Consider the following 27342-nt stretch of genomic DNA (forward strand, 5'->3'; position numbering starts at 1 on the left):
TCCAGGAGGTGAACAGTGTCAATTCAAGTTGTTTGTCAAGTCTCCTCACCCCACTGCCAAAGGCTACTATCCCCCCAGGTCTCCCAGCAGAGCTGCTCCATGAACTTTGTCTCTTCTGGAGCCATTAAATGATCCTGGTTAGAAAGTTTATTATTTTGAGTTTTGAAGTTACCAGCTACTTATGAAGGAATTGAATTTTGAGTGATTGCGTGTGCCAGCAGACACTAGGAGGGAGCAGTCCCTAAAGATGATGGAAGGGGATGATAAAAAATAGGTGGTGCTAGGCTTATGGAAGATATTGCAGAATATTACAGATAATACAGAAATCAGGAAATCAAGAAGACAGCAATTCCCATAATCTCACAGAGGGAGTTTGTAATTTTGCTAGAAATCCGATCCAGATTCCCCCTGTACCAGTGCCAGAACAGCCATAATCGTGATTCTGCTTGACCTCAGTTCAGGCCACAAGGCTCCTTGGCAATCAAAATAAATAACTATTTAAAACGAGAGCAGCCAAAGATACCAGCAGCATCAAATGAAAGTGACTTTATGAAGGGAGACACATCAAGAGCTACTTGACATGATGTGCACTTGCTTGCCTTAGCAGCAAAATGATGGAGGCTCCAGAATCCGTCCTGCTGCCAGGGACCTTCTTATCAACACCTCTGGGCACACCACACTGCATCCGAACTGTGAGTGCCTTCCCTCTCTAAGTGTCATTTCATTTTTGTACCTTTCCCTGAGAGTTGTCAGCCCATGGACCTTTATTTTTTTGCTAAGAATGCTGGGTCAGCATAAACCAGAAGGCGATTACATGGAACTGTGCTCAGGGCCCTGACAAACAGAGATATAACCCAGTGGACTGATCAGAATCGAGCCATTTGTTTTATTACATTGTGCTTGCAGGTTCTTGGTCCTTCCTGTCCTCAGCCTTTCATTTCACAGCCTGAGCAGAAACCCTACACAAACAATTGAAAGCAAGTTACCAGACCCTGATCCCCACACTGATGTGACTTGTATCAAATTATAGCTGGAGTGATTTGCTAATCCAAATCCAGGCAATAATCTGATCTGTGCGGAGAAGCACTCCAACACTGCTGTGCTGAGTGGCCACAATGGTACAAGCATTGTCTGCTTTTCCCAGCAGCTTTTTGACTTACCAAAGCCTGCACACATGTACTGAGCAACTGATGACACAGGGGAAAGTCTGATACATTCAGGCTGTTAAAAGGCATAAGACATATACTCTTAAGTCCCAAGAAAATGCTCCAATTAAATGCAGTTTTTGAGCAAGAGTATATTTCACCCAGCTAAAGGTTACTGCTATGCAGTGTGGACTTCATGTATTTGAAGAACATTTTAATTAAGAAAAAGAAAAATATTTATGTTGGTGGATGATATTCAGGTTATAAGAAAGGATTTGGGGGAGTACTTAAAGGTTGAGAGGTCTCTTTCAGTTAAGCACATAAAGGATGGACATTTACCTGAACCTTCTGAGCCCAAGATTCAATTTCTGTCGTGAAAGACGCTCAAAACACTTTGTCTGTTTTTCTTCAGTTCAGTCAGGCTGAAAAGTACTGCATGGCTTTGCATGCAGAAAATCTGACACTTTTTAAATATCCATTGAGATTTCTTACAACATCAACACTAGAAGACAGGCTAAAAGTTTTCTTTCAAATATCATATGAATAAACCATGTGATTCATTAATTATGACTCTTTAGCAAGTAGACAGGAACAGAAGGTCTGCTAACTTGGTTTTACAGCATATCTGAAAAATAACATAGAAGAGAAGAAAAAAATGGAGATCTTATGGTAGCACCAAAGAGTATTTCAAAGTATTTTTATTTGAAGGGTCATTAACCCTTTAAAAAGCAATGCCAGTACATACTAGAAGTATGTACACCACAGAGCTGAAAAAAGCTTAATGTAAGATATTAGATGAAAGCTGGATGTAGATTTGCTTTCAAACAAAACCCCAAGTTTGCCTCAATTCTTATATATTCAGATACAGAATTGAAACATGTAAACTAAGAGTTGGGAAGATTTACCAAAACTGAAGATGAAATATTCAAATCGAGAAGGTGTATGTATGTATTAAAGGGGAAAGGGGGGAAATGAAAAAAAAGGGAAAAAAATAAAAGATAAATGATAATTAGAAAGTCCCTAAGCAGTTCTAGATACCAGAGAAAAAAATCTGTTTCTAAAATATTGGCCAGAGCCCTTCTTTAGAAGAAAGAACCAAAACTAAGGCTACCAAACAGCACCAATTTTAAAAAATCACTTTTAGTTTCCTAGAAACCATATACTTTCCTCTGAACTTATCAACAGTAACCTGTGCCTTTGACATCTTCAGATTACTTCACTATACCTGACTTACCTAAAATTGAACATGAAAACTACATGCAACTTAGAGAAGCCAGACACCCAGCCCTCTTTTTGACTCACCTTCAACATCAGTCCATAGCATTCCAACAATCTGGGCTTTTCCCCAAAAGCCAAATCTACTGCTAGTATCAGTTGGAAGCTTGGATCCACAGTTTTAAAGCAAGCAAGAAATCTCATCTCAGCTCCATCAGATTGCAATCTATAAACCAAGCCACAAGCTCAGGAGCATGGCAATCAGAAAAATAGGGGCTGAAAAGGAGACTTGAGCACTTTTTATTGAAAAGAACAACAAACATTCTGTAAGTGATCATGGAAACCTACAAGCACACACCTTAAGGAACAGTGGCAAAAACCTGTGTATCTGTAAGATAACTACAAGCTGAAGGCACTAATGCCAGTTACCACCAAACAAACAAATAAAAAAACCCACGAACCAAACAAAAAAAATCCCCAAACCCGTACCCACCAAAGAAGCCAAAACTATTCCCCAAACTTATCTCAAACAATATTTTAACGCTACCAAAAAAGATATGTGAGAATTGCAATTAATTAAAAACAAATGGACGGATGCTGCTACTGATACAGAGACTACTCAAATGTCATCTATCACTGTTGATTTTCCCCTTAATAATTACAATTCTTAAAAAAAATAAGTGTACACAATGAAACCAAATAAAATAGTAAAAGGCAGCTGCATAAAGTATTTTACTGCTTTAGCGCTTCAGACTTTGTCAAGCATCTATGTCAGCTCAACTCCCCCAAAGACCAGCTGACACCACCTGACTTGAACCTCCCCATGCTCCTGCTGAAGAGTATTATGGAAGTAGCATTTCCACTCAATTCAGTCATGCCTGATTGCTTTATAAGTACAAAAAGCAAGACGATATTGCAAACTAAAAAATCACCTCAGCAGAGGAGTTACAAAACAAACACGAGCTGAGCCTGCACTCTCCCCTTCAATAGCCACGAGAAAAGAGCTGACATTGAAGACGGCATGACACATCCACAGAGAATTTGCCAAAGGTTAACATTGCAACTCACACTGATATCAATTATTGTAGAGTGAAAACAATGGGAAAAATTGAGAATGTGTTATGATCTTTGAATGCTTTGTATCAAACACATATTTATAACGAAACAGAATCATGGACACAACTCAAGGACATAACCAAACCACAAACCTAAATAAATCCCTATTCTGGATATATTTAAAAGTTAAGTATGTGCTTAAGCATTACTCAGAACAGGGATGTTGACTAGGTACCAGCAGGAATTTATGACTTTATCGGGTTAAAAAAGATGTTATTATCAAAAGCTGGATTTTACTGCAGTACATCAGAGAATCACGATAGCTTTAAAGCTGTTGCTTTAAAACCTAATCTATTAATAACACAGAATTTTAATTATATTCACTAGGGATGCACATATATCACATAAATTATTATCATATATATGGTTTTTTACCTGGAACTTTATTTTTTGCCAAATGTGAGGCCCAATAAATTGTTTCAAGAAGCGTTCATCTTCACTCCAGAACAGTCGGATGTCAGGGATATCATACAGGATCATGGCCAGCCTCTCCAAACCCAAGCCAAATGCCCAGCCAATTTTATCCTGAGCACCAGCTGCAATACACAAACAACATAAAAATTCAAGAGCTTAAGTTCACAACATGGAAAATTACTGATAAAACGTCCACCTATTTATTAAGAGGAAATAAAGAAAAAGGTGAAATGGCAAACCAGAAAATCTTACAAGTAACTGCCAAATGAATGATCTAAAGGCTACAGGACAGATGCTTCTTAATCAAAAACAGCAGCAAGACTGAGCACATCACTGAGTCTAGGAACCAAAAAATGACAATAAAACAAAGACACAGTCTTCAAAATTTGTGTCCAAAGTTTCAGACAGGCTTGAGAAATGTTGCATAATGCTATACATCACTACCTTTCACCATGCTTAGAGCTGTGTTTTATAAGACACAAAAACATGAATTCCCTGCTCAGAGTATTTTCCTTGGTCTGACAGACCAAGTCAAGCCTATGGAGCATTAGCATCATTACCAACATTTCAAAAGACTATAATTGCCTCTTTTGAGGTTTCTGGAAGAAACAGAGCAATAGGATGTGAGGCACCGTTGCATTAGCATCACACCTCCAACCAGGGAAATCCTGAGCCGCTGTTCCTGGGAAAAGCCACTGCTCTCTCATAAACAAGTCTCTTTTATGCAGCATTAAATATAAAAAGACAAGAATATTTAATAAAGATAATTTTTACAGATATTAATGATGCAACATTTCCGTCAGGAAAGTAAATATTCATACCTTCCTTCATTTACAGGGCAGGAGCACTGATTCATTCAAACAGGGATCTTTTCAACACAAGAAACTAAGTCTATGTTTAGCCATCATCCTACTGATTTTGAAATAAACTGCGAGCCCGGAAGCCCTGGCAAAGGCTCAGAGCTTTTAAAAATTTAAACAAATGCCTAGACAAACACATGCTGAAAGGATGTGTGCATGTGTGACAGACTTTACTCAACACCATCGACACTTGCAGTGTGCTCTGGAGTCACACAACATCGCTGCACATCTCACAGCTATGCACCAGGGCCACAGCAGCCCCACCAGTATCAATTTAAACTAATTTTTTGGAAACTTTGAACTCAGCAACTTCCTCATCTTCATGCAGGAGGCTAGAAGCACAAGTCTTCTTTCTGACCCTAGTCTCTGCTATTAGAAAGGAAACTGCTCCCATTATTTGGGCACTGTTGACAGACACCCTGAGTTTCCTGTTGTGTTCAATGCTGAGACTAAACAGGCCTGAGTTCTGTTCAAATAGAGGGAGGCATACCAAGCTTGGGAAAAGAGACACACTCATGACTTCAATTCCATTAATTCACTTGAACCTGCCTATTTTTCTGGAATAACAGGTCCTCAGAAGAACCTCTCTGTGTCTCACTTGCTGCATTAGCAGTACTGCACTGCCACAGGAGTTACATTAACTTGTAAAAATACTTCATAGAGGTGTCAGGGTATCCTGCCTGTCCCTTCTTGTGTGCTCAAAGGCAAGATTTTGTACTTTCTGACATTTGAAAGCAGACATTTCATCAACTGAACTGTGGAATTCCTGGGAAATAGAGGACTGGGTGTGAACTCAAAAGGTACTTCATGGCAGAGCTGCTAGAAAGTGCTTAGACCAACCAGATATGAGCTAATCTGACTCTGGAAACCTAGAATGCTACATTACATGAAGAACTGCACAACTTGCTTCTGTTGATTTTTAGAGAAAGCAGAGTAGCTACAAAGAGTGTATTGATATTTGTATTTGTGTGGGATTTTGAGGTTTGACTCTAAGCCTAAATCATAAACTTTATTTTCCATGCTGAAAGTACTATTTCTCTCCATACCGGTATATTAAAGTCATTACATTTGTGTGGCTGTGAAGAAGGGAAGATAATTCATTGCAATGGTGTTGCTTCTTTCAACTTCCAGCTTGTCTTTCCTAGATCAGCAACTCCAGCCTCAGTGACAGAACTCCTATTTCATTTCAGAAGTATCAGATTTTCACATACATATGGGCATTTCTGTAGATCAACCCCCTGCTCCAGAGGTAAAGTAAGGCACCAGGAGAAATATCCATGAGGGTTCTGAATGGTCACTGCTTAATCTCAACAGAGGCATTAAACCTGAAACCTAAAGATACCAGATTAAGCATTAGCATTATTAATTCACAGATGCTCAATAAAGCATACATGATGGGGGTGATGATCCTCCTTCCCTATATTAGTGATGATTACTGGTAGATGAGACAGAAAAAAAAAAAAGACAGGACAGAAGATAAGAACAGGTGTATATTCTGATTAGCAGAACTTTACATTTAAAACTTGGGCTTTTAAAATATTTTTTGATATGAGAATGGTTTTCACTGTAATACTTCTTTTCCTCATTGACTTGCCATGAACTTGAACTGTGCAATGAATGTCTTGATTTTGTATCACCGGCTTCTTTTCTGCTCCAGTTTTCTGGCTTGGTTTGTTGGGGTTTTTTTTAGAAGGGCTGGGATACATCACAGGTTTTTTCACGCGTAGCAGACTAAGAAATTCTGCTACCTGCTTAGCAGCTCAGGGCATTGTCATCTGAGCTATGATTAAACGCCTATTCACCAAACTGAACTTGTCTTTTGGATGATCCTTGTACAATTATCAGCCTTCAAACCGCAAACATCTCAAAGGTCCACAGTGAAAACTGTATCAGTGAAGAATTACCTCTACTCAGACAAAATAATTGAAAGAAAAAGGAAAATTCAGATTATTAAAATGCCTCCTCAAATCTGCATTAGCAAATCTCTGCACTCTGACTCTTCAGTTATTTTGTCTCTGACCTCTTCTCCAGCTTTCTGTTTGTAAAGCTCCAAGTCAACGCAGTATTGACTTAAGTCATTAGAACAACTACCTTGGGGGACTCAACAAGATCAATGCATGCTTCTAAGCATATTTCTGACTGGAAATGATCAGGTGACTTAGAAATTAAATGAGCTAGTAATCATCCTGTTGAGTGAGGGAGCAAACCATAGCTTTCCCAACATGAATACATGTTTAAATGCACCATGCAAAGAAGTCAAGTGAATGTGAGTCAACAAGACAGGAAGAGTGAACACAGAACAGCGTTAAATGTGGCAAAAATAAATTGAGGTTCTTATGAGGAGACCTGGCCAAAGCAGCAGATTCCAGGGATCTGGTGGGGCAATCACAGCATCACTGCTTGAAATAACATAGCCCAACAGATAAAGCTTTCCTGACATATGAGCTTTCCCTAACTGGCCATCAGAGGTTTTTACACTGCCAGGGTCCTGCTGCCTCACATGAAGAATTTGACTCCCCACCAGAAGAAAATTGCTGGAAGCTTTGCTTGTCAGGTAGCCAAAGATGAGGGAGGAAAGGATAAAACAGTTTGAGTGGCTTCCCACACTGGGGGCTAGGACAGTCCAAATTTGATGTCAGAAGTTGCATCATTGCAGCTCTGTCTTACAGAGAAGCTCAAGAGTTCTTATCTTCCTTGAAAAGTCTGATCTATTTGTCCTGGACTTCACCTTCGAGCCCAGGTGAATCAGGTTGCATGTAACGTAGATCAAACAAGTTATTCTCCAAAAAGCAATGTTAAATGAAAGTTAAATTTGCTCAGTCAGGATGGGAATCTTCCCAATTATTCACTAAGGCATAAATAATGACCTGCCAGAATTAATGGATTATATCACTCTGAATCCTCAGAAGAAACCACAGACAGAAACATTCATCCTCTCAAGGAGTGTGAGGCAAGACAGTCTGCTCTGTACAACAATTTTATGCCATAATTTGCAACACAGTATTAGTAACAGGTTGACAAAGCTTTTTTGGTTTACATTCCAGTCATACTTATTTTTATATCGATACCAGCTTTTATTTAGGAATTTTTGCTACTTCTGTAAAACTGCCAATAAAAAAATCTTTCTTTCAATAGACCCTAAATTGGGTCTTCAAATTGTCATACTCAGCAGTTACTGAGAAGTGAAAGAAATAAAATTTTGATCTTGGATTAAGGCAAAATCATGAATACACAACAGACTGCATACAAGGTGTTCTTCACAAAATGCACAAAAATTAATACACCCAAAGTATGAGTAGCTGAAATCTGGGATGAGTTCCAGAAGCAAAGATCTGAATTTGATCTCCTTCTTTTAGTCCAAACTATGAATGTTAATGGAGCCAGTTCTAGAACTAAAATGGTGGGAAGAGGGGTGAACAGATTCTCAAGGGCATACAGATTACACATCATGTTTTACAAAACAAATCAGCTTTAAACTGTATAAAATGTAAGTTACAGACATAATGAACATGCAGCTTGACACAAAACACCACAAATTCTGGAAACAAATGCCAAGGCCCAGATTTGAGTTCTATGTGATTAATGGACAGCTTATGAATCAGGCTTTGAAAAACAGGTTCAGCAAAATAAATATTTTTTTATTTAAAATATTTAAATTTATTTAAATATATTTTAAATAAATTACTCTTTTCTAGATACTAGGAATGCATAGTCTATATAACTGCCACAGCAATGAGGCAAACATGTTTACTTGGGTTAAAAATAAGCCATTTTAAATTATTTCCTTACTATTCCCATAAATTATTGCAGATAAAACTCCCATATGTTGGGAGTCAAAAGTTTTATGTGGAAAAATGTAATACTACAGCATCAGTCTAATAGAGACAAGCTTCTAAAACTGCAAGGTCATGTGGCTGGGATGTTAAGCAACTGAGGCCAAAAAGCTTACTGAAGTTTTCTCTGAACTCCTCTCCAGTGAAAGGAAAATTCAAAACCATTACAGTATTCTCTTTTAACTCAGTTAAATTGATGCATTCAGGCTCCTGTGTGCCACTCAGTTTAAATTACATCATAAAATGAGGACTTGGCATTCAGACTATGCGTGCTAAGAAAGCCACTCTTCAAGGACTCAAGAAAAGAAGTAAACATTCAATTATGCCCATTCTGTGGAGAGAGAGCTTATCTTTCTAAATCTCATGTGTGGAATAATTTTCTAACAATAATAGTCACTTTGAGACCACAGCTATGTCTCCTGGGTCAGACTGATCTATTCTGTTCTCTCCATTTAAAAACTAAGCAAAAGAACTTTAAAGGCTTCGAATAAGTTTTAATAAGTATATTTATTTTTGTTCTATAACCAAAAGAGCTATGTATATACTAAAAGAACAGCCTGCTTAAAAAATCTACCCAGGGAAGCCATCCACTTTATTCTAATATGTAATTAACATTCATTCTACCATTTTACCAATATTTCAACAGGTCAAGTAGCTGGGAAAAAAAAAACCAAAAACCATTTCTGATAGGGAGAAATGGATGACCAGAGCAGAACAGGGCAGGAAAACTAGTTTAGCAAGAGGAAAGCGTGAACCAAAGCAAAGAGAAGCTTTCCCTATTTTTTTCCACCTCCAACTGATATTTTTAATTTCAATTTTTTTTATCTTTCTGCTTCTGAAGTTATGAATTTCTCAGTTCTCCGTCCTTGCCCTTTCCATCTTCCTACTTTTCCCAAGTCCATCTCTCTGATTCCTGCAAGCCCTCCTAAGCATTCCCAACAAAATCAATGGTAAATCCACCATTTAAAAGAATCATACTTAAACCCTAGGATATTTTTTCAAAGTTCATAACCATACACTGCAACATCATTCTACCTCTCAAATTATGTACAATAAAGTATCCACTTAACTCCTAAGAGCAGTACAAGACATTAGTCATGAACTATAAATACTTTAATGGTATATGGTTTTCTTTTTCTCTGTATTTCAGCCTGCATAGCTGAATAAACTGCTTGCTTAGTTTTTTGAGGTTTTTTCCTTACCCCGTCTCAAGGCTGAACGTTTTCCATGGATGACAGTGCAATTTGCTGTCCTAATTTATGTCACAGAGCAAAAAATTAATTGACTCATTCAGTCTTTTTCCCCTGGCTCTTCCTGCAGGCTACAGTATTGCTCTTTTTGTTCTTTGTATGTAAAAGCAAACTTCAATTCCTTTCTTTGTGTTTCATTCATTCAGGAAAAGCTGAATTTTGAGAGTTTGGGCCTTTTAATATTTTCTAATACTACTAAATCTCCCTAGACACTGGAGCCATGGAGATTTGAAAAAATAAATGCTATAAAGAAATACATGAGGGGCTCTCACTTGAGAGAAAGCCCAAGCCTACAACACAGTTCACAAATTCAATTACGAATCTCATTTTTTCAGGGTGTAAGCACAGCCAGACAAATTCTCTTCACGTATATTCATTGCCCACAGATGCAACTTTCTTGGTAAAATTTCACCAAAGTTGACTGCATAGTGTCTTACAAAATGACCTTTTCTGACAGAACAGACAGAGCAAAGAACAAGAACACAAAGATCATCACAATGTGGGACAATCTTCACAAGATTAAGGCATCCTCAAAAGATAGAAAGGTAGCAGTTTATCTATCATAGCACAGAACACTGTTCAGCATGTTTGATATTCCTGTTCAAGAATCAGAACAGCCAGAACACCTGTATATAAAAAGGTTAAAAAATATGTTCAGCTGACAGCTGCACACTCTCATGATTACTCCAAAAGCTTGACACTGCACAATAAATCCAACTTCCACAGGCAGGGACTGATACCACATTTAGTTTTTCTACAGCATGTAGAAAACCATAAAGAAGACTTGAGCTTATGATTGGGGTTCCTTAGCTTTACACTATATAAAAAATAATAGACAGATAAGGTTTGTGATTTACCTCCTCTGCCACAAACTCATTCTTGGGAAGGAAGTAATGAAAAGCCTTATGATCACTTAGGCATCACTTGTCTAATAACTGGAGTTGGGGTAATAGTCCTTCCTTTCTAGAATGATTTAGGTAAGACACATAATAAATGTAAAACATTGAATTTTAAAATCTTTCTGTCAATAGTTCTTCAGTATTCTGATGGTAAAGCTGAAAGAAGATTTCATACTGAAGTACAGCATTTATAGTCCAATTTCAATGAACTCCAATGAATTCCACTAGGTGTGTTTTGTATCAGCTCTGACAAGGTTCTGTGTACACAGAATTTATTTATTTTTAAGAAAGCAGAACATAAAAGGTTCAGGTGTATTTAAATGTATTGTCACATAGCACAGGATCGAAAAATTTTGTTCAGAAGCACTACTCCCAGTTTTTCTTTATTCTTACTAGAGAACTACTCCATCAGCTCTGTGCTATAACAGCTTGAAGGACATTTCTTACTTTTGCTCACAAAGGGCTCCTCATAGAGTAGCTTCCCAGTTCACAGCTATTCATTGATCTCCCATGTTAAAAAATTTGACCACTGCATGTTCCTGGACAAAATATTTTCTGTCAATAGGTCTCATGCTATTAAAGACATAGATGTGATTTAAACATGCAATTACAGACATTAGCAAATGGGATTTGAAGACAATGTCACAAAAGACCCTCTTGCATTTCTCTCTGTATTGCTCCTGAGTCCAGTGTTTCCAGCTGGCATCTGTCAAACCTGAACACCTGCAAATACCTTTATCTGCACTTCTAACACAACTATGGATGCTTAACTAGTCTTCTGCTACATTTTGCACACAGACATGCATAAAAGGGAAAGAATATAGCTGTAGCACAGACTGACACCTCAGGAGACTCAATTCTGTGCTGCAGGAAAAGAGAGCGAGCCATGACCTGCTCTTCCTCCTGGGCCCAAAATCTCCTGTTTCCTCTCTCATCTTCACGTTCCCAGGAACACTCAGATGGAGCAACACCTGAACTCACAAATTAGTTTCTTTAGCTTGTAGTGCACTGTTTGACTTCTGTGAAGCAACAACGCTTTGAAATGCTTCACCAGGTAAAGGACTTGAGCTGTGCCTAACCCTACACCTGCTCAGTGGCACCGTGGAATGGCACTGCCATGTACAGAGCTCTTCTGGGGCAGAAACTGAAGGGTTTCACTCAAGGCAAAAGAGTTCTCCCTCCTACTCAGTTCATGTTTTGAAGTTGCACCTGGTCATTTCCAATTTGATAGCTACTGATATATTCTCATGGGATTTGGGGAGGCTTCCAAGCAGATGCAGAGGTATCTGCAAGAAGATGCTGAGAAGCAGTATAAATTCAGAGCAACACTGGCAGCTACATAACCATTACATATTGCAAAGTATATGATCTAAACCAGATCCCTCAGTTCTACGGTAAATATGGAGAGAATACCACAAATAATTATTCACTCTATCATAAGAAATGTAGAGATAAACACTTAACTTTTAGACATGTAAATCAGATTAGATGAATTTGACCCTATGCATCCATTTCAGCTTCAAGTTTTACTATGAAACAAGCATCACTGTATAATTACAAGGAAAAGAAATCTTTCGTCTCAGAACAATCACCTTGAGTTAATATCTCTCTTAGATTTCTCTCTCAGACTTATTTTAATTAGTTTCCTCATTTCTAGAAACTTCTTTCATGATTTCGGTACTCCTATGACACAAATGCAATGGAAATTATGTTTCAAGTATTCCCCTGTCCTTATTTCCCTCTTCCTGCACTGCACAAAGTGCATATAGCCACTTAAAAAAATATATACGTAATTTATTTCAAATAATTTTATTCATCAGTAATACTAGAGGACCACAGCTAGACCTCCATGCTTTTCTTGCTTATAAGTAGAACATTTAAGTCACTATCTTTAAAATTAAGCCACCATCTCCATATGAAGTAGGTGACAAAAAATGTTTAAGATTGTTCCTTAAAGTTCAAAGTAACTCTTTTCCATTTACTTTCTGATTTGTACAAAATTCACGAGTTCTGGCAGCAGTACTTTTTTTTTTCCTCTGAAGTACAATGATTTTGTTAAAAGTGACATAAATTGTTTTAAAATTTGGCATAAAGTGTTTGAAGGAACTTCACACAATACAGTATTACCAGCTATTGGAAGTGAAAGAAATGTAACATTGTAAAGTCCCACCTAAACTATATAAGAACACCTTAGGAAGAGACAGAAGAAAAGGTTTTGCTTGAAATCCTTGAAATAATTCATGGAAGTACGTTAGCTGTTTTTTCCAGAGGCTTCTTGCTTATTCTTGCCATGCAGCTGACAAGGCATGTAAAAGATGATGGAAACAGATACACAAGCAAGTGAGGGATGGGTTGCAGGATGACCCTGCAACTACCCTCTGCCTAGGTATTTGTATTTATAGAACAGTTTACACCATTACACAGGGGCAAACAGCACAAAACTGACCAGCTTTATTTACCTGTGAATGAGGAAGGATTTTCCTTAGAAAAGATTAAAAGAAGACAAAGACTACCTCATAAAGCACTCAATCTTTCACAGCTCTTGGGAAAAAACCCCATGTTTCTCCCACTATATTCATATAAATTCTCAATTTTGTCTAATATTTTGTATATGTAATAGAGGTATGTACACACAGAATTACTCTACAACACTTGTAATTATATTACACTGATGACTCATAAGAATGTGATGATATACAACAGAATGCTTCCATTTTCCAGTTTTCAATTTAAAACATCCAGAAAATGGCCCACAAAAGTGAGCCTTAACACAACATTTGATGTTTCAATGAAACATTCAGATATTCTGAAAAAGTAGAATTAAGGTTGCCTGAGGAACACTAAAATGCTCTCATCTTAGCAATACATTACAATGCTGTCTGCAGTGAGACAAACAAGTATCAATCTTTCCACGAGAGTTTGCTCTGTTCAGCACAGAGAAGAGACAATGGTTAATGGTCCCTGCTTGCATTTCTTGCATTGCTGAGCACGCACCCCAAGTGCTTCTCACACTGAGAAACACTCAGCCAAGCTCTGAAGGCACATTCTTTCTTTTATGAGCTTCCCAATGAAGCATTCGGTTCCACAATATTTAAATGTTTGAAAAATATTAGACTTGTTTTTTGTTTTTTTTTCCTCTGCTTATCTTTGTAAGTTGGGCAAGTATTAGTGCCTCTTGTATTGAAGCTGGAATGTGGGCACTTTAAGATCAAAAGCATCTATTAATTTTGCTCCCAACCTGCCATACCTGGGGCCTGATGTTTCTGAGCACCAAGGATGTCATGGGGTTTAATGTGTTCAAAGCACAGCTCCCTATTACTACAGCTGCTGCTGTGAGCACCTGACACTTCTGCAAATCAGACCCCATGGTCTCAAGTCAGGCACTGGGATAACAAAAAGCACACAGTGAGTGGCCACATGCAAAAAATTCAAGTTCAAAGATGTTGCTACACTCAACTAGGAACTTTTTTCCTCAGAAAGGAAGCAATGGCAGAGCAGCACTTAAGGGCACAGACTGCTCTTTCCTGCTGTCATTAAAGGCACCCATTTCATGCTTTCCAACTACTGCCTTAGTGAGGCAGATGCTTGTAAGAACAGTATCCTCCACCAAATTAGTTCCAATTCATCCACAGAGGAATGATTATCTTGGAAAGTGAATCAGATAATGGTCCTTCACAGGAGAAGAAGCAAACTCAGCAATGTCCTTTGCTTTCTAAACACTCCTGACCTCCCCTTGCCCTGTTCTGCCCAGGATGCTGTAGGATGATGAAGATTTCTCTCTCTGTCTCCTTGGGACACAGAACAAAAGTTTCAAGGGAGCAAGTCTCCTGCATCCTGAGGAAGTGCCAATGGATGCCTACAGCCCTGGACTGAACTGTGGAGAGCCTCACTCAGCCACGTCCACCCCATGGTGAACACTGAGAGCAAGTCATGGACCAGAGAGCCCACACTGCAAGTCTGCAGAGGAAACCAGAGCTAAACAAACTTCTGGGCATTCATGTATTTGAACCCTGCACCCCAGCAGTGCTCTGCTTTACCCAGAGGCCCAGCCTCTCAGAAAGACAGTGCTATTTACTGAACACACACACACACACACACTTCTTGTATGCCTTTTTGTCTCCCCCCAATATAACAGTCTCCTTCAATGAGCACACAAACCTGCAAATAAGGTGGGCTAAAGATATAATTAGACTTGACTAAAAGCTGTCTCAAAACTACAGCAGTATATAATCTGAAGCCCAGTGAAGTCAACAGAAAAAAACCCAAACATACAGACCTCAGTACAGTTCCTTCCTCACCAAACATCACCTCATTCCATTCACAGAGCAGGACCACTGTCTTGATCCCCCTGTCTCAGCAGGGATGTGCCCAAGTGTGTTTCTGTCTGTGTCACTATCACAGCAACTCAACAGGAAAGATCCGACCTTCTTTCACTGAGTTTTGTGTGTTCCTTGTGGACTATATGAGTGGAAATACTCTGATAAGCACAGAACATAGATGAAAGGATACTCCTTTGATTGGATGGTGTTTTAATTCATTGCTAAAATATTTAAATGAATTGTCAGAGAAGGCTATTTATTGGCTTTTCTTTCTGGAATATATGAAGAATAATTTCTCTTGCTCATTTAAGAACTGGAATTAAAGGCCCCTTATTAGAGATACCTTTTTCTAAAAAAGTCATTAGTTCTCTAGATAATATTCCTTTTTCACAGTTAATCTCTTGTTATGCACTTAATTTTGTAAAGGCAGTGCACCACTGACACCTAAAGAAATGAATGATAAAGGAAACGTTAGACCCCCTAAATCTGTAATTCTTATGCAAGGACAATTAATGAAATACTATTTTCTACTGGAGTCTTTTTTTAAGCACTAGATAAAGAGGATGCTGCTCTTTTAAAATGAACTCGCATTACCAAATTGTGTCTTTTATAGCTATCAGAAATATAATTAAAAGAATAATCTTTCTACAAAACAAATACACAGATAGTATTTAATGATATCTTTTTTCTTTTCAGTTTGAAAATTGACAGCAATTGCTATAGAAACTCATAACTGGTCTGGTAATTTTTGCCCTGCACTCATGTAGAGAAGTCCACCTTGAATATCAGTCCCACTTGTCAATAGAGGAGAATCTGAAATAAATTAACATTTCGTTTTACAGGACAGATACTAATTGGGTTGTTATTTTGTCACTGTGTAAATTTCCAGCGACCTTTCTAAAAAAGAAAGAACAAGTCAATAGAAACTGTTTCTTCTTGACTTTCTCCACCCCCATTTTAATTTTTTTTAACAGCCATCTGGAGTTTCTTAATGCCTTTAGAGAAACACATAGTTTCTTTTTAAAAAAAAAATTAAGGTAGAAAGAATATGCTAGGCAGTTTTGTTCTTTTTTTTGTTTGTTTGTCTAGTTTTTTGGTTTTTTTATTTTGCATTTCACTTTAATGGAGGTTTTCTAAGTTTTTTATCACAAGTGCCATATTTACAGCAAATAACATTAAGTTTTCCAGCACAAAGCAGCCTTAGATCTCATTTCCCTCCTCACTCTCTCCCTTGCTCAGGAAATAGAAAAAGAAAAAGCAACCAAACAAAAACACAGAGGGATCACCTTTCAGCAGCTGATGCACATTTGTACATCTTGTAAAGAAATATCTGAACACATAATCAGTTTACACTGAAACTTACTGAATAACAGCATTTCTGAATGTAAGTTATATCAGCACAGCTGTGGATAAAGACTGAATCAGCTCAAATCCTATTACTCACTCACAGGCTCTGAACCCTTCCCTCCACTGGGCAAGGGATCTTGCTAATATTAAAGGCAATGGAAACCCACAGATGTTTTAAAAAGTGGCACAACCAGCTCTAGGAATCCTCTGCCTCTCTCGTGAAAGCAAAATTGGTTGCACATGCACGCAGCAGGGGAAGCAAATAGGAGGAATTAAAAGTCTGAGCGCAGTTCCAGAGCCATGACCTTACCAGGATTAGGGACATGATGGGACAGCTCACTTCACTGCACTGATAGATGGGTACAGGCTCTGCTGGGAGCATCTTAAAACATGACTGAACAAAGCCCAGGGCAAACTGTTCTGTCTGGACTTGTGCTGAGCAGGGGGTTCGACCACAGAGCTCAGGAGGTCCCCTCAGACACATATGATTCTGTGAGGATAACTTTGGGGGTGTGCCATAATTCTTTATTGGAAAATCATGCTTAACCTTTGTTTAGGAGGAACTTTCAGGTAGGAGGAACTCCAAAATACTAATCTCAACAGAAAACTTCATACATAGAAATTACACATGAATCCAGTCGGCTTCAAAATAAAAGGACCTTGCAAGAAAAAAAAAAAAAAAGGAGTCTAAACATGGCAGCGTGATTTTCTTTCTCAATAGATTACATTTTGAACTAACACACCCCGAGGTCATTTACATACAAACCTCCTGTCAGTTCTTTCTGCTGTGAATGGTTAAGCACGTCACTTGGGCTTTTTCTATGGCAACATCCTTCAAGCAGCACCTTTGGCTTACCTTCCTCATGAAACCACAGTCGGAAGAACTTCTATAAATGTCACTTGTTATTTATGGAGCACTTCATCATTTCAAGGCAAAGTGGACAAACAAGTTAATATTTAACACAGCTCTTGGGATTATGACACCACTTCACAGATGAGAAAGAGAAAGGCTGCAAAATCTCCTTTAAGGAAAGCTGATTTTGGGTGCCTATTCCTGGGCTTCTGGAGATTGTGAGACTAACAAGTTCCTGCCATACAGGTTATGCAAACTGTCTAATAATTTATGATACATTCAAAGAACTCTTAGTTTCAGAGTTAGAACGCACTATGTAATAGGTGGTTTTTTTTAAATGAAAACAATACTCCACACATGGACTCACACACTTCTTTATTGTAGAATATTGTAGTGGTATCTTTACAGTCAACAGGATTTTAGAGGTTCTTACAAGTTACTAAAGATATCATATGTCCAATTACATAAGATACTGAATTCTGTAAAGGATCAGCTAACGTGGTAAACTGCTGAGCTTCACATCCTGTAAAATCTATGCGGTTCCTGAAAACAATATTAAACAGTATTTTTTGCCTTCTTTCCTTAGAGCTTTAGAAATAATTGTTTAGATTTCACTTTAATATTTTGGAAAGCAGAAACTTGTGCCAAGAATACAGTACTTCCTACCATAATCCTCATATAAATCACTCAAATCAAGTTGATAGTGATGAAAAAAAAATTAATTGAAATTAAGCATACTAAATAATAGGGATTACCAAATCAACACACAGGTACGAAAAACCATCGAGACCAAAGGGGATTACATGCTGCAACTCCTCCATTTCTAGTAAGGGATTGGAAAATTGATAATGTAAAGCAGAAAACTTCCCTGGAAGACAACCTCACCATCTGGCTTATCTCAAACCCAAAGGGAATTAAACAATAAAAGACAATCATTTTCTAGCAGTGATGGAGCAGTGCAGAGTGGGGAACAAGAACCAGACACACCTGAGAGACTAATGTTTATGAAGCATTTTTCTAACACAGTTCTTTATGTCTTCTAGCAAACATTAAGCCTTAGGGAAGTGCTACAACTAACCTTGTCTTATAAATAATGAAATTTTAAGTATAGTAGTCATTTGCTCAAAGAAACCAAGTGACCAATTAACTAAGTGAACAACACAGTTCAGAATTATTCATTTCTAGAATTGATGTCAGAATCACAAAAATACACTTCAACAGAAGTTTCTGTACCCAACTCTGTGAAGCTTTTGAACTTCCAAATAAATGTATTAAATTCCACAAGGTAATGCTGTGTTAACAGAATCTTAATTATAGAGCTTTAAATTACTTCATCTAATCAATAACCTACTTATACTGTTTTTGAGGAATTTGCCATGACAAACTGAAAACAAGCAAGACTCCAGGATTTGGATTTAAAATTCCTAAACAGTCCATTTTATCTGAAAAGACTATAAACTTCCTTACTAATATCAAGATTAAACATGTATTGAAAAGCTACACTTAAAAAAATTTATGATTGCAAGTGTGCAGTATACTGTCTGTGTGGGACAATAAGCATCTTCAGGTTTTGCCTCATCAGCAAACTGAGAAGCATTCCTGGTTAGAAAGAAAGATACAGAATGTTTGGTTACCACATCACTCTACTGTAAGTTTTCTCCCTGTTTTCCTCTGATACAAATGTTACCAGCCATGAGAGAGAACAGTGAGATCGAGCACTCCTCAGCTAGAGCACAGAACTTGGTAACCTTCATCATCTATTTTTGACTCACACACTTTTAAAATATGCCAACCACAAAATACTATTAAATTCTTATAATTGAGCAGGTATGACTTAAGATTAAATTATTATAAACACAACAGAACGATCAGAATTTCATTTTACTTGTCAGTATCTAAAATGTATTGCACACGAGTTTCACATAATTTTAAGAGATTTTTAGCTTCTGAGCAGTTTTCATCATGACTGCCTGCTTTCCTGAACAATTTTAAATGTCATCAGCCTTTAGAATACAACCAGATTAATCAAAGTGTCCTTGGATAATTATCACACGATGTTTGCATATATGTTAGCATAAGCTTTCTTTCTACAAAATGTATGTAATTCCCTCAAGTCAGGTAAGATGGGATAGGCTCAAAGACATAGTTATCCTTAGATTAATATAAATCCTTCCTACGTTTTGTTGTCACAATAGAAATATAAACTCTTCTGCAAAACACCAAGAAAGAATCACCACTAGCAGCAGTTTTTGTTATGTATTCATTTTGACTTCTCAAAAATCAAATTAAATAAATAGAGCTTGCCTATGCAGAAATGCATTCAGATATTAAAACTAGTAGGTGTTTTTCATTGGTAAAAAAAAAAAAAAAAAAGCTGTAGAAAAGTATAAATCTCATTTTGGATTTAAAATAAATCTTCTACATATCTATGCAACCTAGAATCAAAATTATTAAGCTTACAGATTCATGTAAAGAAGTTCTACTCTGAAACAGGCTTGCAGTTTATGTGCAATTGGCCAGAACTGGAACAAGTATGAAGGGCAAAACAAAAGATCCCCAAGCACAAGAGCACAAGACCGAAAGCAGAAGAAGAGGTAAAAAGGAGAAAAAAAACCAACCCACATTTGCACAGACTGGACTGCATAACAAGCTCAGCTGGTGTGAATTAGTATAAAAGCTCCTCCAACATCAGTGAAGCTGTGCCAATTCAGACCAGATGAGATCTAAGCTGTCACTAGCCAAATGGCAAAAGAAAAAAGAATCAGCCCAGTTCTTATTTATTTCAAAATATACCAGTAGCTTCACTGATACTGTTCCTTGTTTCCTGCAGAATAAGTAGGAGAAGAATCAGAAATATTGTATTTCACAGGTCTGCATATAAACATCTACTGACTGCACAACCAGTTAAGCTATCCAATACTATCCTATAACAACACTTCAGATCAGATGAAATTCACCTTATTTCAGATTCACAAAAAGCACCAGAAAGTCAGGACAGAAAAAGAGCTTCAATTTTTATTAGAAGCCCTATGATTGACTTTGGAAAATTTTACTCTTAAAGAAATAAAAAAAATTTCAAAGGTTGTAAACACATAGAGGAAACCAAGAGCAAAACCAGGCCAGCATCAATGCCTTGCCCAATATGAGGAGATGAAAGAAAGTTTGAACCAGTACCTCTACTTTGCTCCTCTCCAACTTCTCGACAGAGTGCAGCCATGATGCAGTTCTGCACAGCTGACATTAACCTAATCACAGCACAGAAAGGAAGCTGAACTCAGTAAAATCACTGGTCCCATTGTTCATACCTTGTTTTAGTTTTAGACAAAATTTACAGTATATTCAGACAATTCTCTCAGATGAACCAAATTGCCCTTTCCTCTTCCTGCCTTGCTGATAGAGACTGCAATGCTGTCTCTGTGGTACACAAAGGCTAAAAGTACCCAGGCCACCTCCTGAACAAGGTAATTCTGCTTCCTAGTCAAGTCAACAGGAAGCTCCGGAAAGAACAATTTATCCCACTTTCTTTCTTTCTTGCTGAGATAAACTAGCCAGCTCTGCTGCAGCTAGTCTGTGACCAATATATACTGAGGATTTACTCATCTGCCAAGACTGCAGAACACATCTGCCTCTTCAGTGACCCAAAACCTGGTATGCCAATCTCCACCCAGTCTTCTGCTCCTACCACTAATCTCAGGACAAACTAATCACTACATCAGCTTTATTGAACCAGCTTAAACTGGCCAACCTGCCAGCTATTATCACAGAATCACAATTCTGTACTGACCCTCACAGATTTTTAACCTCAAAATTCACAGTCACACAGATATGCTATGACAGGAAAACTGCAGCGTCTGCCTTTATCAATCTCTCCTCCCTTTGAATCCACAAAGTAAGAAAGGAAGGTGAATTTGCACAACTGCACTTCAAGCAATGCATGCAAATAGTTATGAAGATGTACTGTTGTCTGTCCTTAGATTGCTCTGCACTTTACGATCACGAAGACCACCAGAAAAACCAAAAGACTACCAGAGTGAAATGTCAACAAAAACCTACATGCAAAACATCTCCCACTCCTTGCAGCCACTGCTGAAAAGAACAGACGTTTTCACCTGCATTGTAAAGTTATTCTGGCTTGTCCACCCACATGTGACAAAAAGGAACACAGTACAGGGAGGTGATTAGAGGAAAAAAAGCATTGTGTTGCAAGACTGCTGATAATATCAATTTTGATACTCTTTGAGTCAAGAAACATACACTTGGATACTCAATACCACTATGGGGCTCTTCTAAGTATTTTCCATGGTTGATACACTTGCTTTTTAACACCTCTATAAATTTCATTCAATAATAAAAAGTAAGACAAGTGTAAATCATCAATAAAGATTTAAAAGGATCCCAAAAGCTTACACTGGTCTCTTATGGTAGCATAAGTGTAGGTTTCAGTGGTGAAATAAAGGCACAAGGCTATCACTCATGTTGTTAAATGGTGCTTGTCAAAAAAAAGCCAGGTCTGATTATTTCAACAATAGCAGCCAAATCCATCTGGTGCTCAGTGACCATCCAGAAATCACTTACAAGCTTCAAAGGACTGAGTTACTATTGCACATCCTCCAGATATATACACAAAATCATTACTAATCAATTTTTATTTTGTAAGAAGTTTTCTTTGGCCTTCTAACCTTAAAGCTAGCTGAGTGACAACAAGGGTCTGTGGATGAATTCAGAGCAAAATGATGCTAGGGTGTACTTCTGAAGCAAACAGTAAACACTCTGCATCCACAGCTATCTTAGTTCTAATTTTGTGAGATTTGATGCTACTGTTCAGTGAAGTGTCTTCCATCAGGTGTGCTTTTGGGGGAGCACAGACAGAACAAAAAGTAGCTGCACACCATAGAAACTCTGGTTTCATAAGCCTGATGGTTTCAAAATTCAGCAAATATTTATTTTTGGACATAAGCTCAGCTTCAGTCCTGCAACTAGAAGTGCCCAGCAACTAGGCATCAGTGAAACTGATGATGGTCTGAGAATAGTGTAACTGCAGAGACCTTGCAGAAGTAGGACCATGATGATTTACTGTTATCACACTCAACAGCAGAGCTGATCACAGTGGAACATACAAATATCAAAGCACCAAAGGAAATAATTCTCTGAAAAACCTCTTTGAGATTGTCTAGTTCAATGGCCCTGGTGCAAGCTTGGCCACCTAGAGCTACCTGCCCAGAACTGGGTCCTATTGGGTTTTGGTATCTTTATGAAAGACCTCAACAGCAGTCAAAAGCAAAGTATTACTCTACATAACTCTCAACTGCTCTTCCATATCATCACAAAGAAGAGACGAAAACATTTTTAATCCATCTGTCCTCACAAAATAGGCATAAACTAAAGTTTCAAAAGAATTAACATCTGTTTTGGATGGGATAGATGGAGAAAAAAACAAGAGCAAACCTGCAGATAACCTAAGTCCACGGATTTATAAGAGACAATGATAAATGTGTGTTGATTATTTGCTTAATACATCCGGAATGTATTTCCTCATTTATGCAAGAGGATGGCATTGGGTTTTTTCCACACAAAGAAAGATCCTCCACTGGGACTCATAAAGGCAGTAATATTTTAGGAAGCTACTATTACACTAAGAATAGTTGAGATTGTCTTGCATTTTCTTGTTCACAGCTTTATAATTAACAAAGTAAAAATGTAGGCTGTTATGTTTGATGGAAGTTCCCCCAGAGAGATCAAATAATCTACAGCAGCAACAGCTTTCTCTAATTCTGAATATAATTATAGGAGTGAATTTCTTTTTATGGTGTAAACAGTCATAGTTAAGTAGATGAGTCTTAGTGATTGCCACTTGCATTTCTAAGGACACCTGCACAAAAGTTGGGCTGTTCCTTGCCACATCTTAGCACACTACCTAAAGTAATATGATAATAATACTGGGGTTCCACATGGTTCCCTCCTTAGCCCAGTCCTGGACGCAAGACTTGAAGGAATATGCAGCAAGTTTGCCAACAATACTAAATTGAGAGGAGCTGTCAACTCCCTTGAGGGCAGAGAGGGCCTTCAGAGAGACCTCGATAAACCAGAAAGATGGGCAATCACCAACTGTATGAAGAATAACAAGGGGAAGTGCCAGATTCTGCACCTGGGATGGAGCAACCCTGGTTCTGTGTATAGGCTGGGGAATGAGAAGCTGGAGAGTAGGGCTGTGGAAAGGGATCTTGGAGGCCTGGTCATTGGAAAATTGAATATGGGTCATTGTGCCCTGGCAGCCAGGAGGGCCAACCCTGTCCTGGGGGGCATCAGGCACAGCCTGGCCAGCTGGGCAAGGGAGGGGATTGTCCTGCTCTGCTCTGAGCTGGGACAGCCTCACCTCCAGTGCTGGGGGCAGTTCTGGGTACCACAGTACGAAAAAGACATTAAGCTATTAGAGAGCATCCAAAAGAGGGCCATGAGGATGGTGAAGAGCCTTGAGGGGAAGCCACATGAGGAGCAGCTGAGGTCACTTGGTCTGTTCAGCCGGGAGGAGACTGAGGGGAGACCCCATTGCAGTCACAACTTCCTTGTGAGGGGAAGAGGAGGGGCAGGCACTGATCTCTTCATTCTTGTCACCAGTGACAGGACCCAAGGGAATGGCCTGAAGTTGAACTGGGGGAGGTTTAGGCTGGATATGTGGAAAAGGTTTCTCAGCTGTAGGGTGGTCGGGCACTAGAACAGGCTCCCCAGAGAAGTGGTCACAGGACCAAACCTGAGTTCAAAAAGCATTTGGACAATGCCCTCAGACAAATGGTGTGACTACTGGGGCATCCCGTGCCAGGAGTTGGACTCAATGACCCTCATGGGTCCCTTCCAACTCAGCATATTCTATGATTCTATGAATAATTCATGACATATTAACAAATGCATGTTTATAGTTAGGGGTACTTTGTATCGACATTACAATGCTGCACCTGGCATCAGCACTGCAAATTTAAGGAATGTTAATCAGAAAAACGAGGACTGAACAAATCTGTACCCAGAAACATGTTTTTCCAAAATTTGATCCTTTTAACCATTTAAAAAAAATAAGACCTCTGCTATGTTTAGTGGAGCTGTATGATTACAAACACAACAGTGCATATTTACAGACATAGATAGACAGATGTCTACACAGCACACAGACACACAACCTTTCTGAACTAGTATTTTTTGAGTTTTCAAGAAAAAGCTTTTTCAGCCAAAATGGCTGATAAAAATAAGCATGCTGATGAAACACACTTGGAATCAAGGCTTAGGAGGGGTGCTTTAGAAAATAACAGTACAGTACAATAGCTGAAAGGAGCAGCCTGAAGAATAATGCCAAAGACACACAATACTCACCTCCTGATGGCCTAAAATAACACTAAACATCAGCCCATGCCCAGCCCTCAAGGTATGGATTGAGGCTACTACAGAGCAAGAAAGTAGTTCCAGTATTTCTCCCTCAGTGCTGCAGGGGCAAATGCTCCTACAGCACTCAGGACCAACATCAAAGATGCCCAACACCTACTATGGCTGCAAATACCACAGAAACTCCTCTCAGCCTGCATTCCTTCAAGAAGATTAAATTTTCTGTCTTAGCCACACACAGCTGAAAAGCTCTTTCACCACTACAGATCTTCTTCACAGAGAAAAATCTTCCTATACAATAAGATTCTACGACCTGAACATCCTTCCACCTTGATGTTGTATCACCTGCCCTTCTCCCTACTCCTGCACTTTCTCTCTCATGATTCACCTCACCTAAACCCAGACTGCTGTCTGGAGAGAGGTGATGGAACAAGCTGAAAGCACAGACAGTAGTTAACTGTATATTAACACTTTTCATTTTGCTTGATCCCTCTACTCCTTGACAAATAGGTACAATAATGAAATTGAGTAACACAACAGCTATCAAGACCCCCAGATTTTCAAACATATAAAAACCTATAAACATACCTACAGCTTAGCAGTACACTCTTCACAGTGTAATAAAAAAGTCTAGATGCATGACCATATTTCAAAATAAAGACAAATCACCTCTCGTTGGCATTATTTTCAAAGGAAATCTTGGGCTTTGGCCCCTTAGAAAGAAGAATATTTTCAATATGGGCACCAGTAGTAGGAACCAAAGATTAAAAAGTTTGGCCTTCTGACCTCTACCTCTTTTAAGTACTAATAGCGAAAATATCAAGAGCACGTAAGAATGATATGGTGCTGCAGAATTCCAGTTACATGTGTCCAGTAATGCCCAATGCAGTTGCAATGACATTACCACTAAAACAGTTATTCATTGCTCATTTTCACTACTCAGGTTTATCACCATACAACAGACACAAAATGCAAGATTTTCTTGCATGAGTTTCTTCTGTTGGAAATGAAGGAAGCATGTATGGTTCTGTTCATCTTTACTGTCCAGATTCTCATTTGGGAAGCAGCTACAAAAACATGACAGCTTCAAGGCTCCCTTCTGTTTTAATCAGCTTCTGGTGCAAAATTTAATGACATGACTAAATAGAAACATTTCTGATAGGATCAGATATGGAACAATCCAGACCAGAAGAGAGGTGGGGGATAATCCTGTAAAACAATGATGCAGAGAAGACAGTGAAGCAAGGCACTCAGATTCTACCTTGATTTTACTCCTGGAACCAAATACCATGGGTAAAGAAGAGCTACACTCCCATAAGCATCACCTTACTTGCTCTCTTCTTATGTGACATAAACCCTGTCTTTTCCCTCAGCTCCACTTAGGGCAGTGGCCACAGAGGAGGATACAGCTCTCAATCAGTACTGCATTTGCAAATAGATCCCAAAGATCACACATTCAAAGGTCTGTCCTCCCCCAGTATTCTAGAAGAAATACATTGACGTTTCAGATACTATTTTGTTTTGCTTAAGAATAACCTGGTGGGAGAAAAAAATTCATCAGAGGTAAACAATCATCAGATTTCCCCCGCTTTTATTTAATTGGGAATATCTGTGAGCAAAACCTATTGTGCAATGTTCTTGGGTCATGTGTGAACGTTTGACTGTGTGCAGTTATGCTTCTGAAACAGTATGAATAAAGAATGTGAATAAAGAGCACTAGAGGAGTACAGAGTATTCAGCAAACACCTAAGGAAACCATCATATCAAATTCTGATTAATCGATGAAGGAACTATGCTACACTGAAAAGTATAATTATACATTTTGACTTAATTAAAAATGCTCTTAATAGCGTAACAGAAAGTGTCTGTGATCTTCTGTTGACAGCAGTTGTGTACATTATAAAGAGACTAGAACTGATGTGTCCAACCTGCACAGTTCAGTATATTTTGGTCTTTTTGTTAACATATTATTCACAATTATGCTACAATTGAAGCATTATCATGTAATAAAACCAGCAACTGAACAGTACCCAGTATCAGTGGTCATTCATACATTCACTGACCCAATAATTTGAGCATGTTCAGCAGAATGCATGAAAGCACAGATGAATTTAATAAGAACATTCACCACAATTTTTGTACATAAAAAATGGTTAAGCAAAGGACTGAAATCTTTCTGAAACCCTCAGGGCTTTTTTTTTTTGCCTCTGAGACTGCAATGTAGCTAATTCATTATACACATTTTGGTCAATATTTACATGAAAAATGGAAAAAATGCCATCTTGGTAGGATTCAAGAAAGAATCTTGCTATTCCACCATCTTTACGAAACTGTCACACAACATCAATACTGTCAATCAACAGTGTCAAGTTTTTGAAAGCATTTCTTTTTTTGATTGGTTAGTACTACTGAATTTACAGAAAAAGGTTAGCCAGGTCAGATTTCAAAGATGACCAGCTCCTAAGATAATCTGACACTTCAAACAGCAGAGAACAGAGACAGTTAAAGAGTGTAGCCTGCAAAATAAAATCCTTTGTTGAGAATACAAAGCTTTTTTTTCAGTAGGAAAAAGTACAAAAGCATACATTCTTTAAGTATACATTTTGCCTCTTAGCTTTACTCCACAAAGGTGCTCTTCAGCATTGAGAGCATGGCCAATAATTTGCTGTTACAACCTGACCTTCCTGATACAGTTTTGCTTTTGAACTTCTGAAAGTTCAAAT

General features: G+C 38.3%; 1 protein-coding gene across 4 annotated transcripts in view; it reads right to left on the reverse strand.

The window, feature by feature from the left end:
• Window positions 1–27342, reverse strand: part of FARS2 (phenylalanyl-tRNA synthetase 2, mitochondrial) — a 226269-nt gene that overhangs the window by 89989 nt on the left and 108938 nt on the right. For all 4 annotated transcript variants that reach the window (XM_088169809.1, XM_088169821.1, XM_088169815.1 and 1 more), the window contains one exon: window positions 3852–4012. In XM_088169809.1, the coding sequence (XP_088025935.1) occupies window positions 3852–4012 (161 nt within the window). The remainder of the gene's footprint in view (window positions 1–3851; window positions 4013–27342) is intronic.

This window comes from Sturnus vulgaris, chromosome 1 (genome assembly GCF_052056855.1).
Source record: "Sturnus vulgaris isolate bStuVul1 chromosome 1, bStuVul1.hap1, whole genome shotgun sequence".
Classification (NCBI taxonomy): domain Eukaryota; kingdom Metazoa; phylum Chordata; class Aves; order Passeriformes; family Sturnidae; genus Sturnus; species Sturnus vulgaris.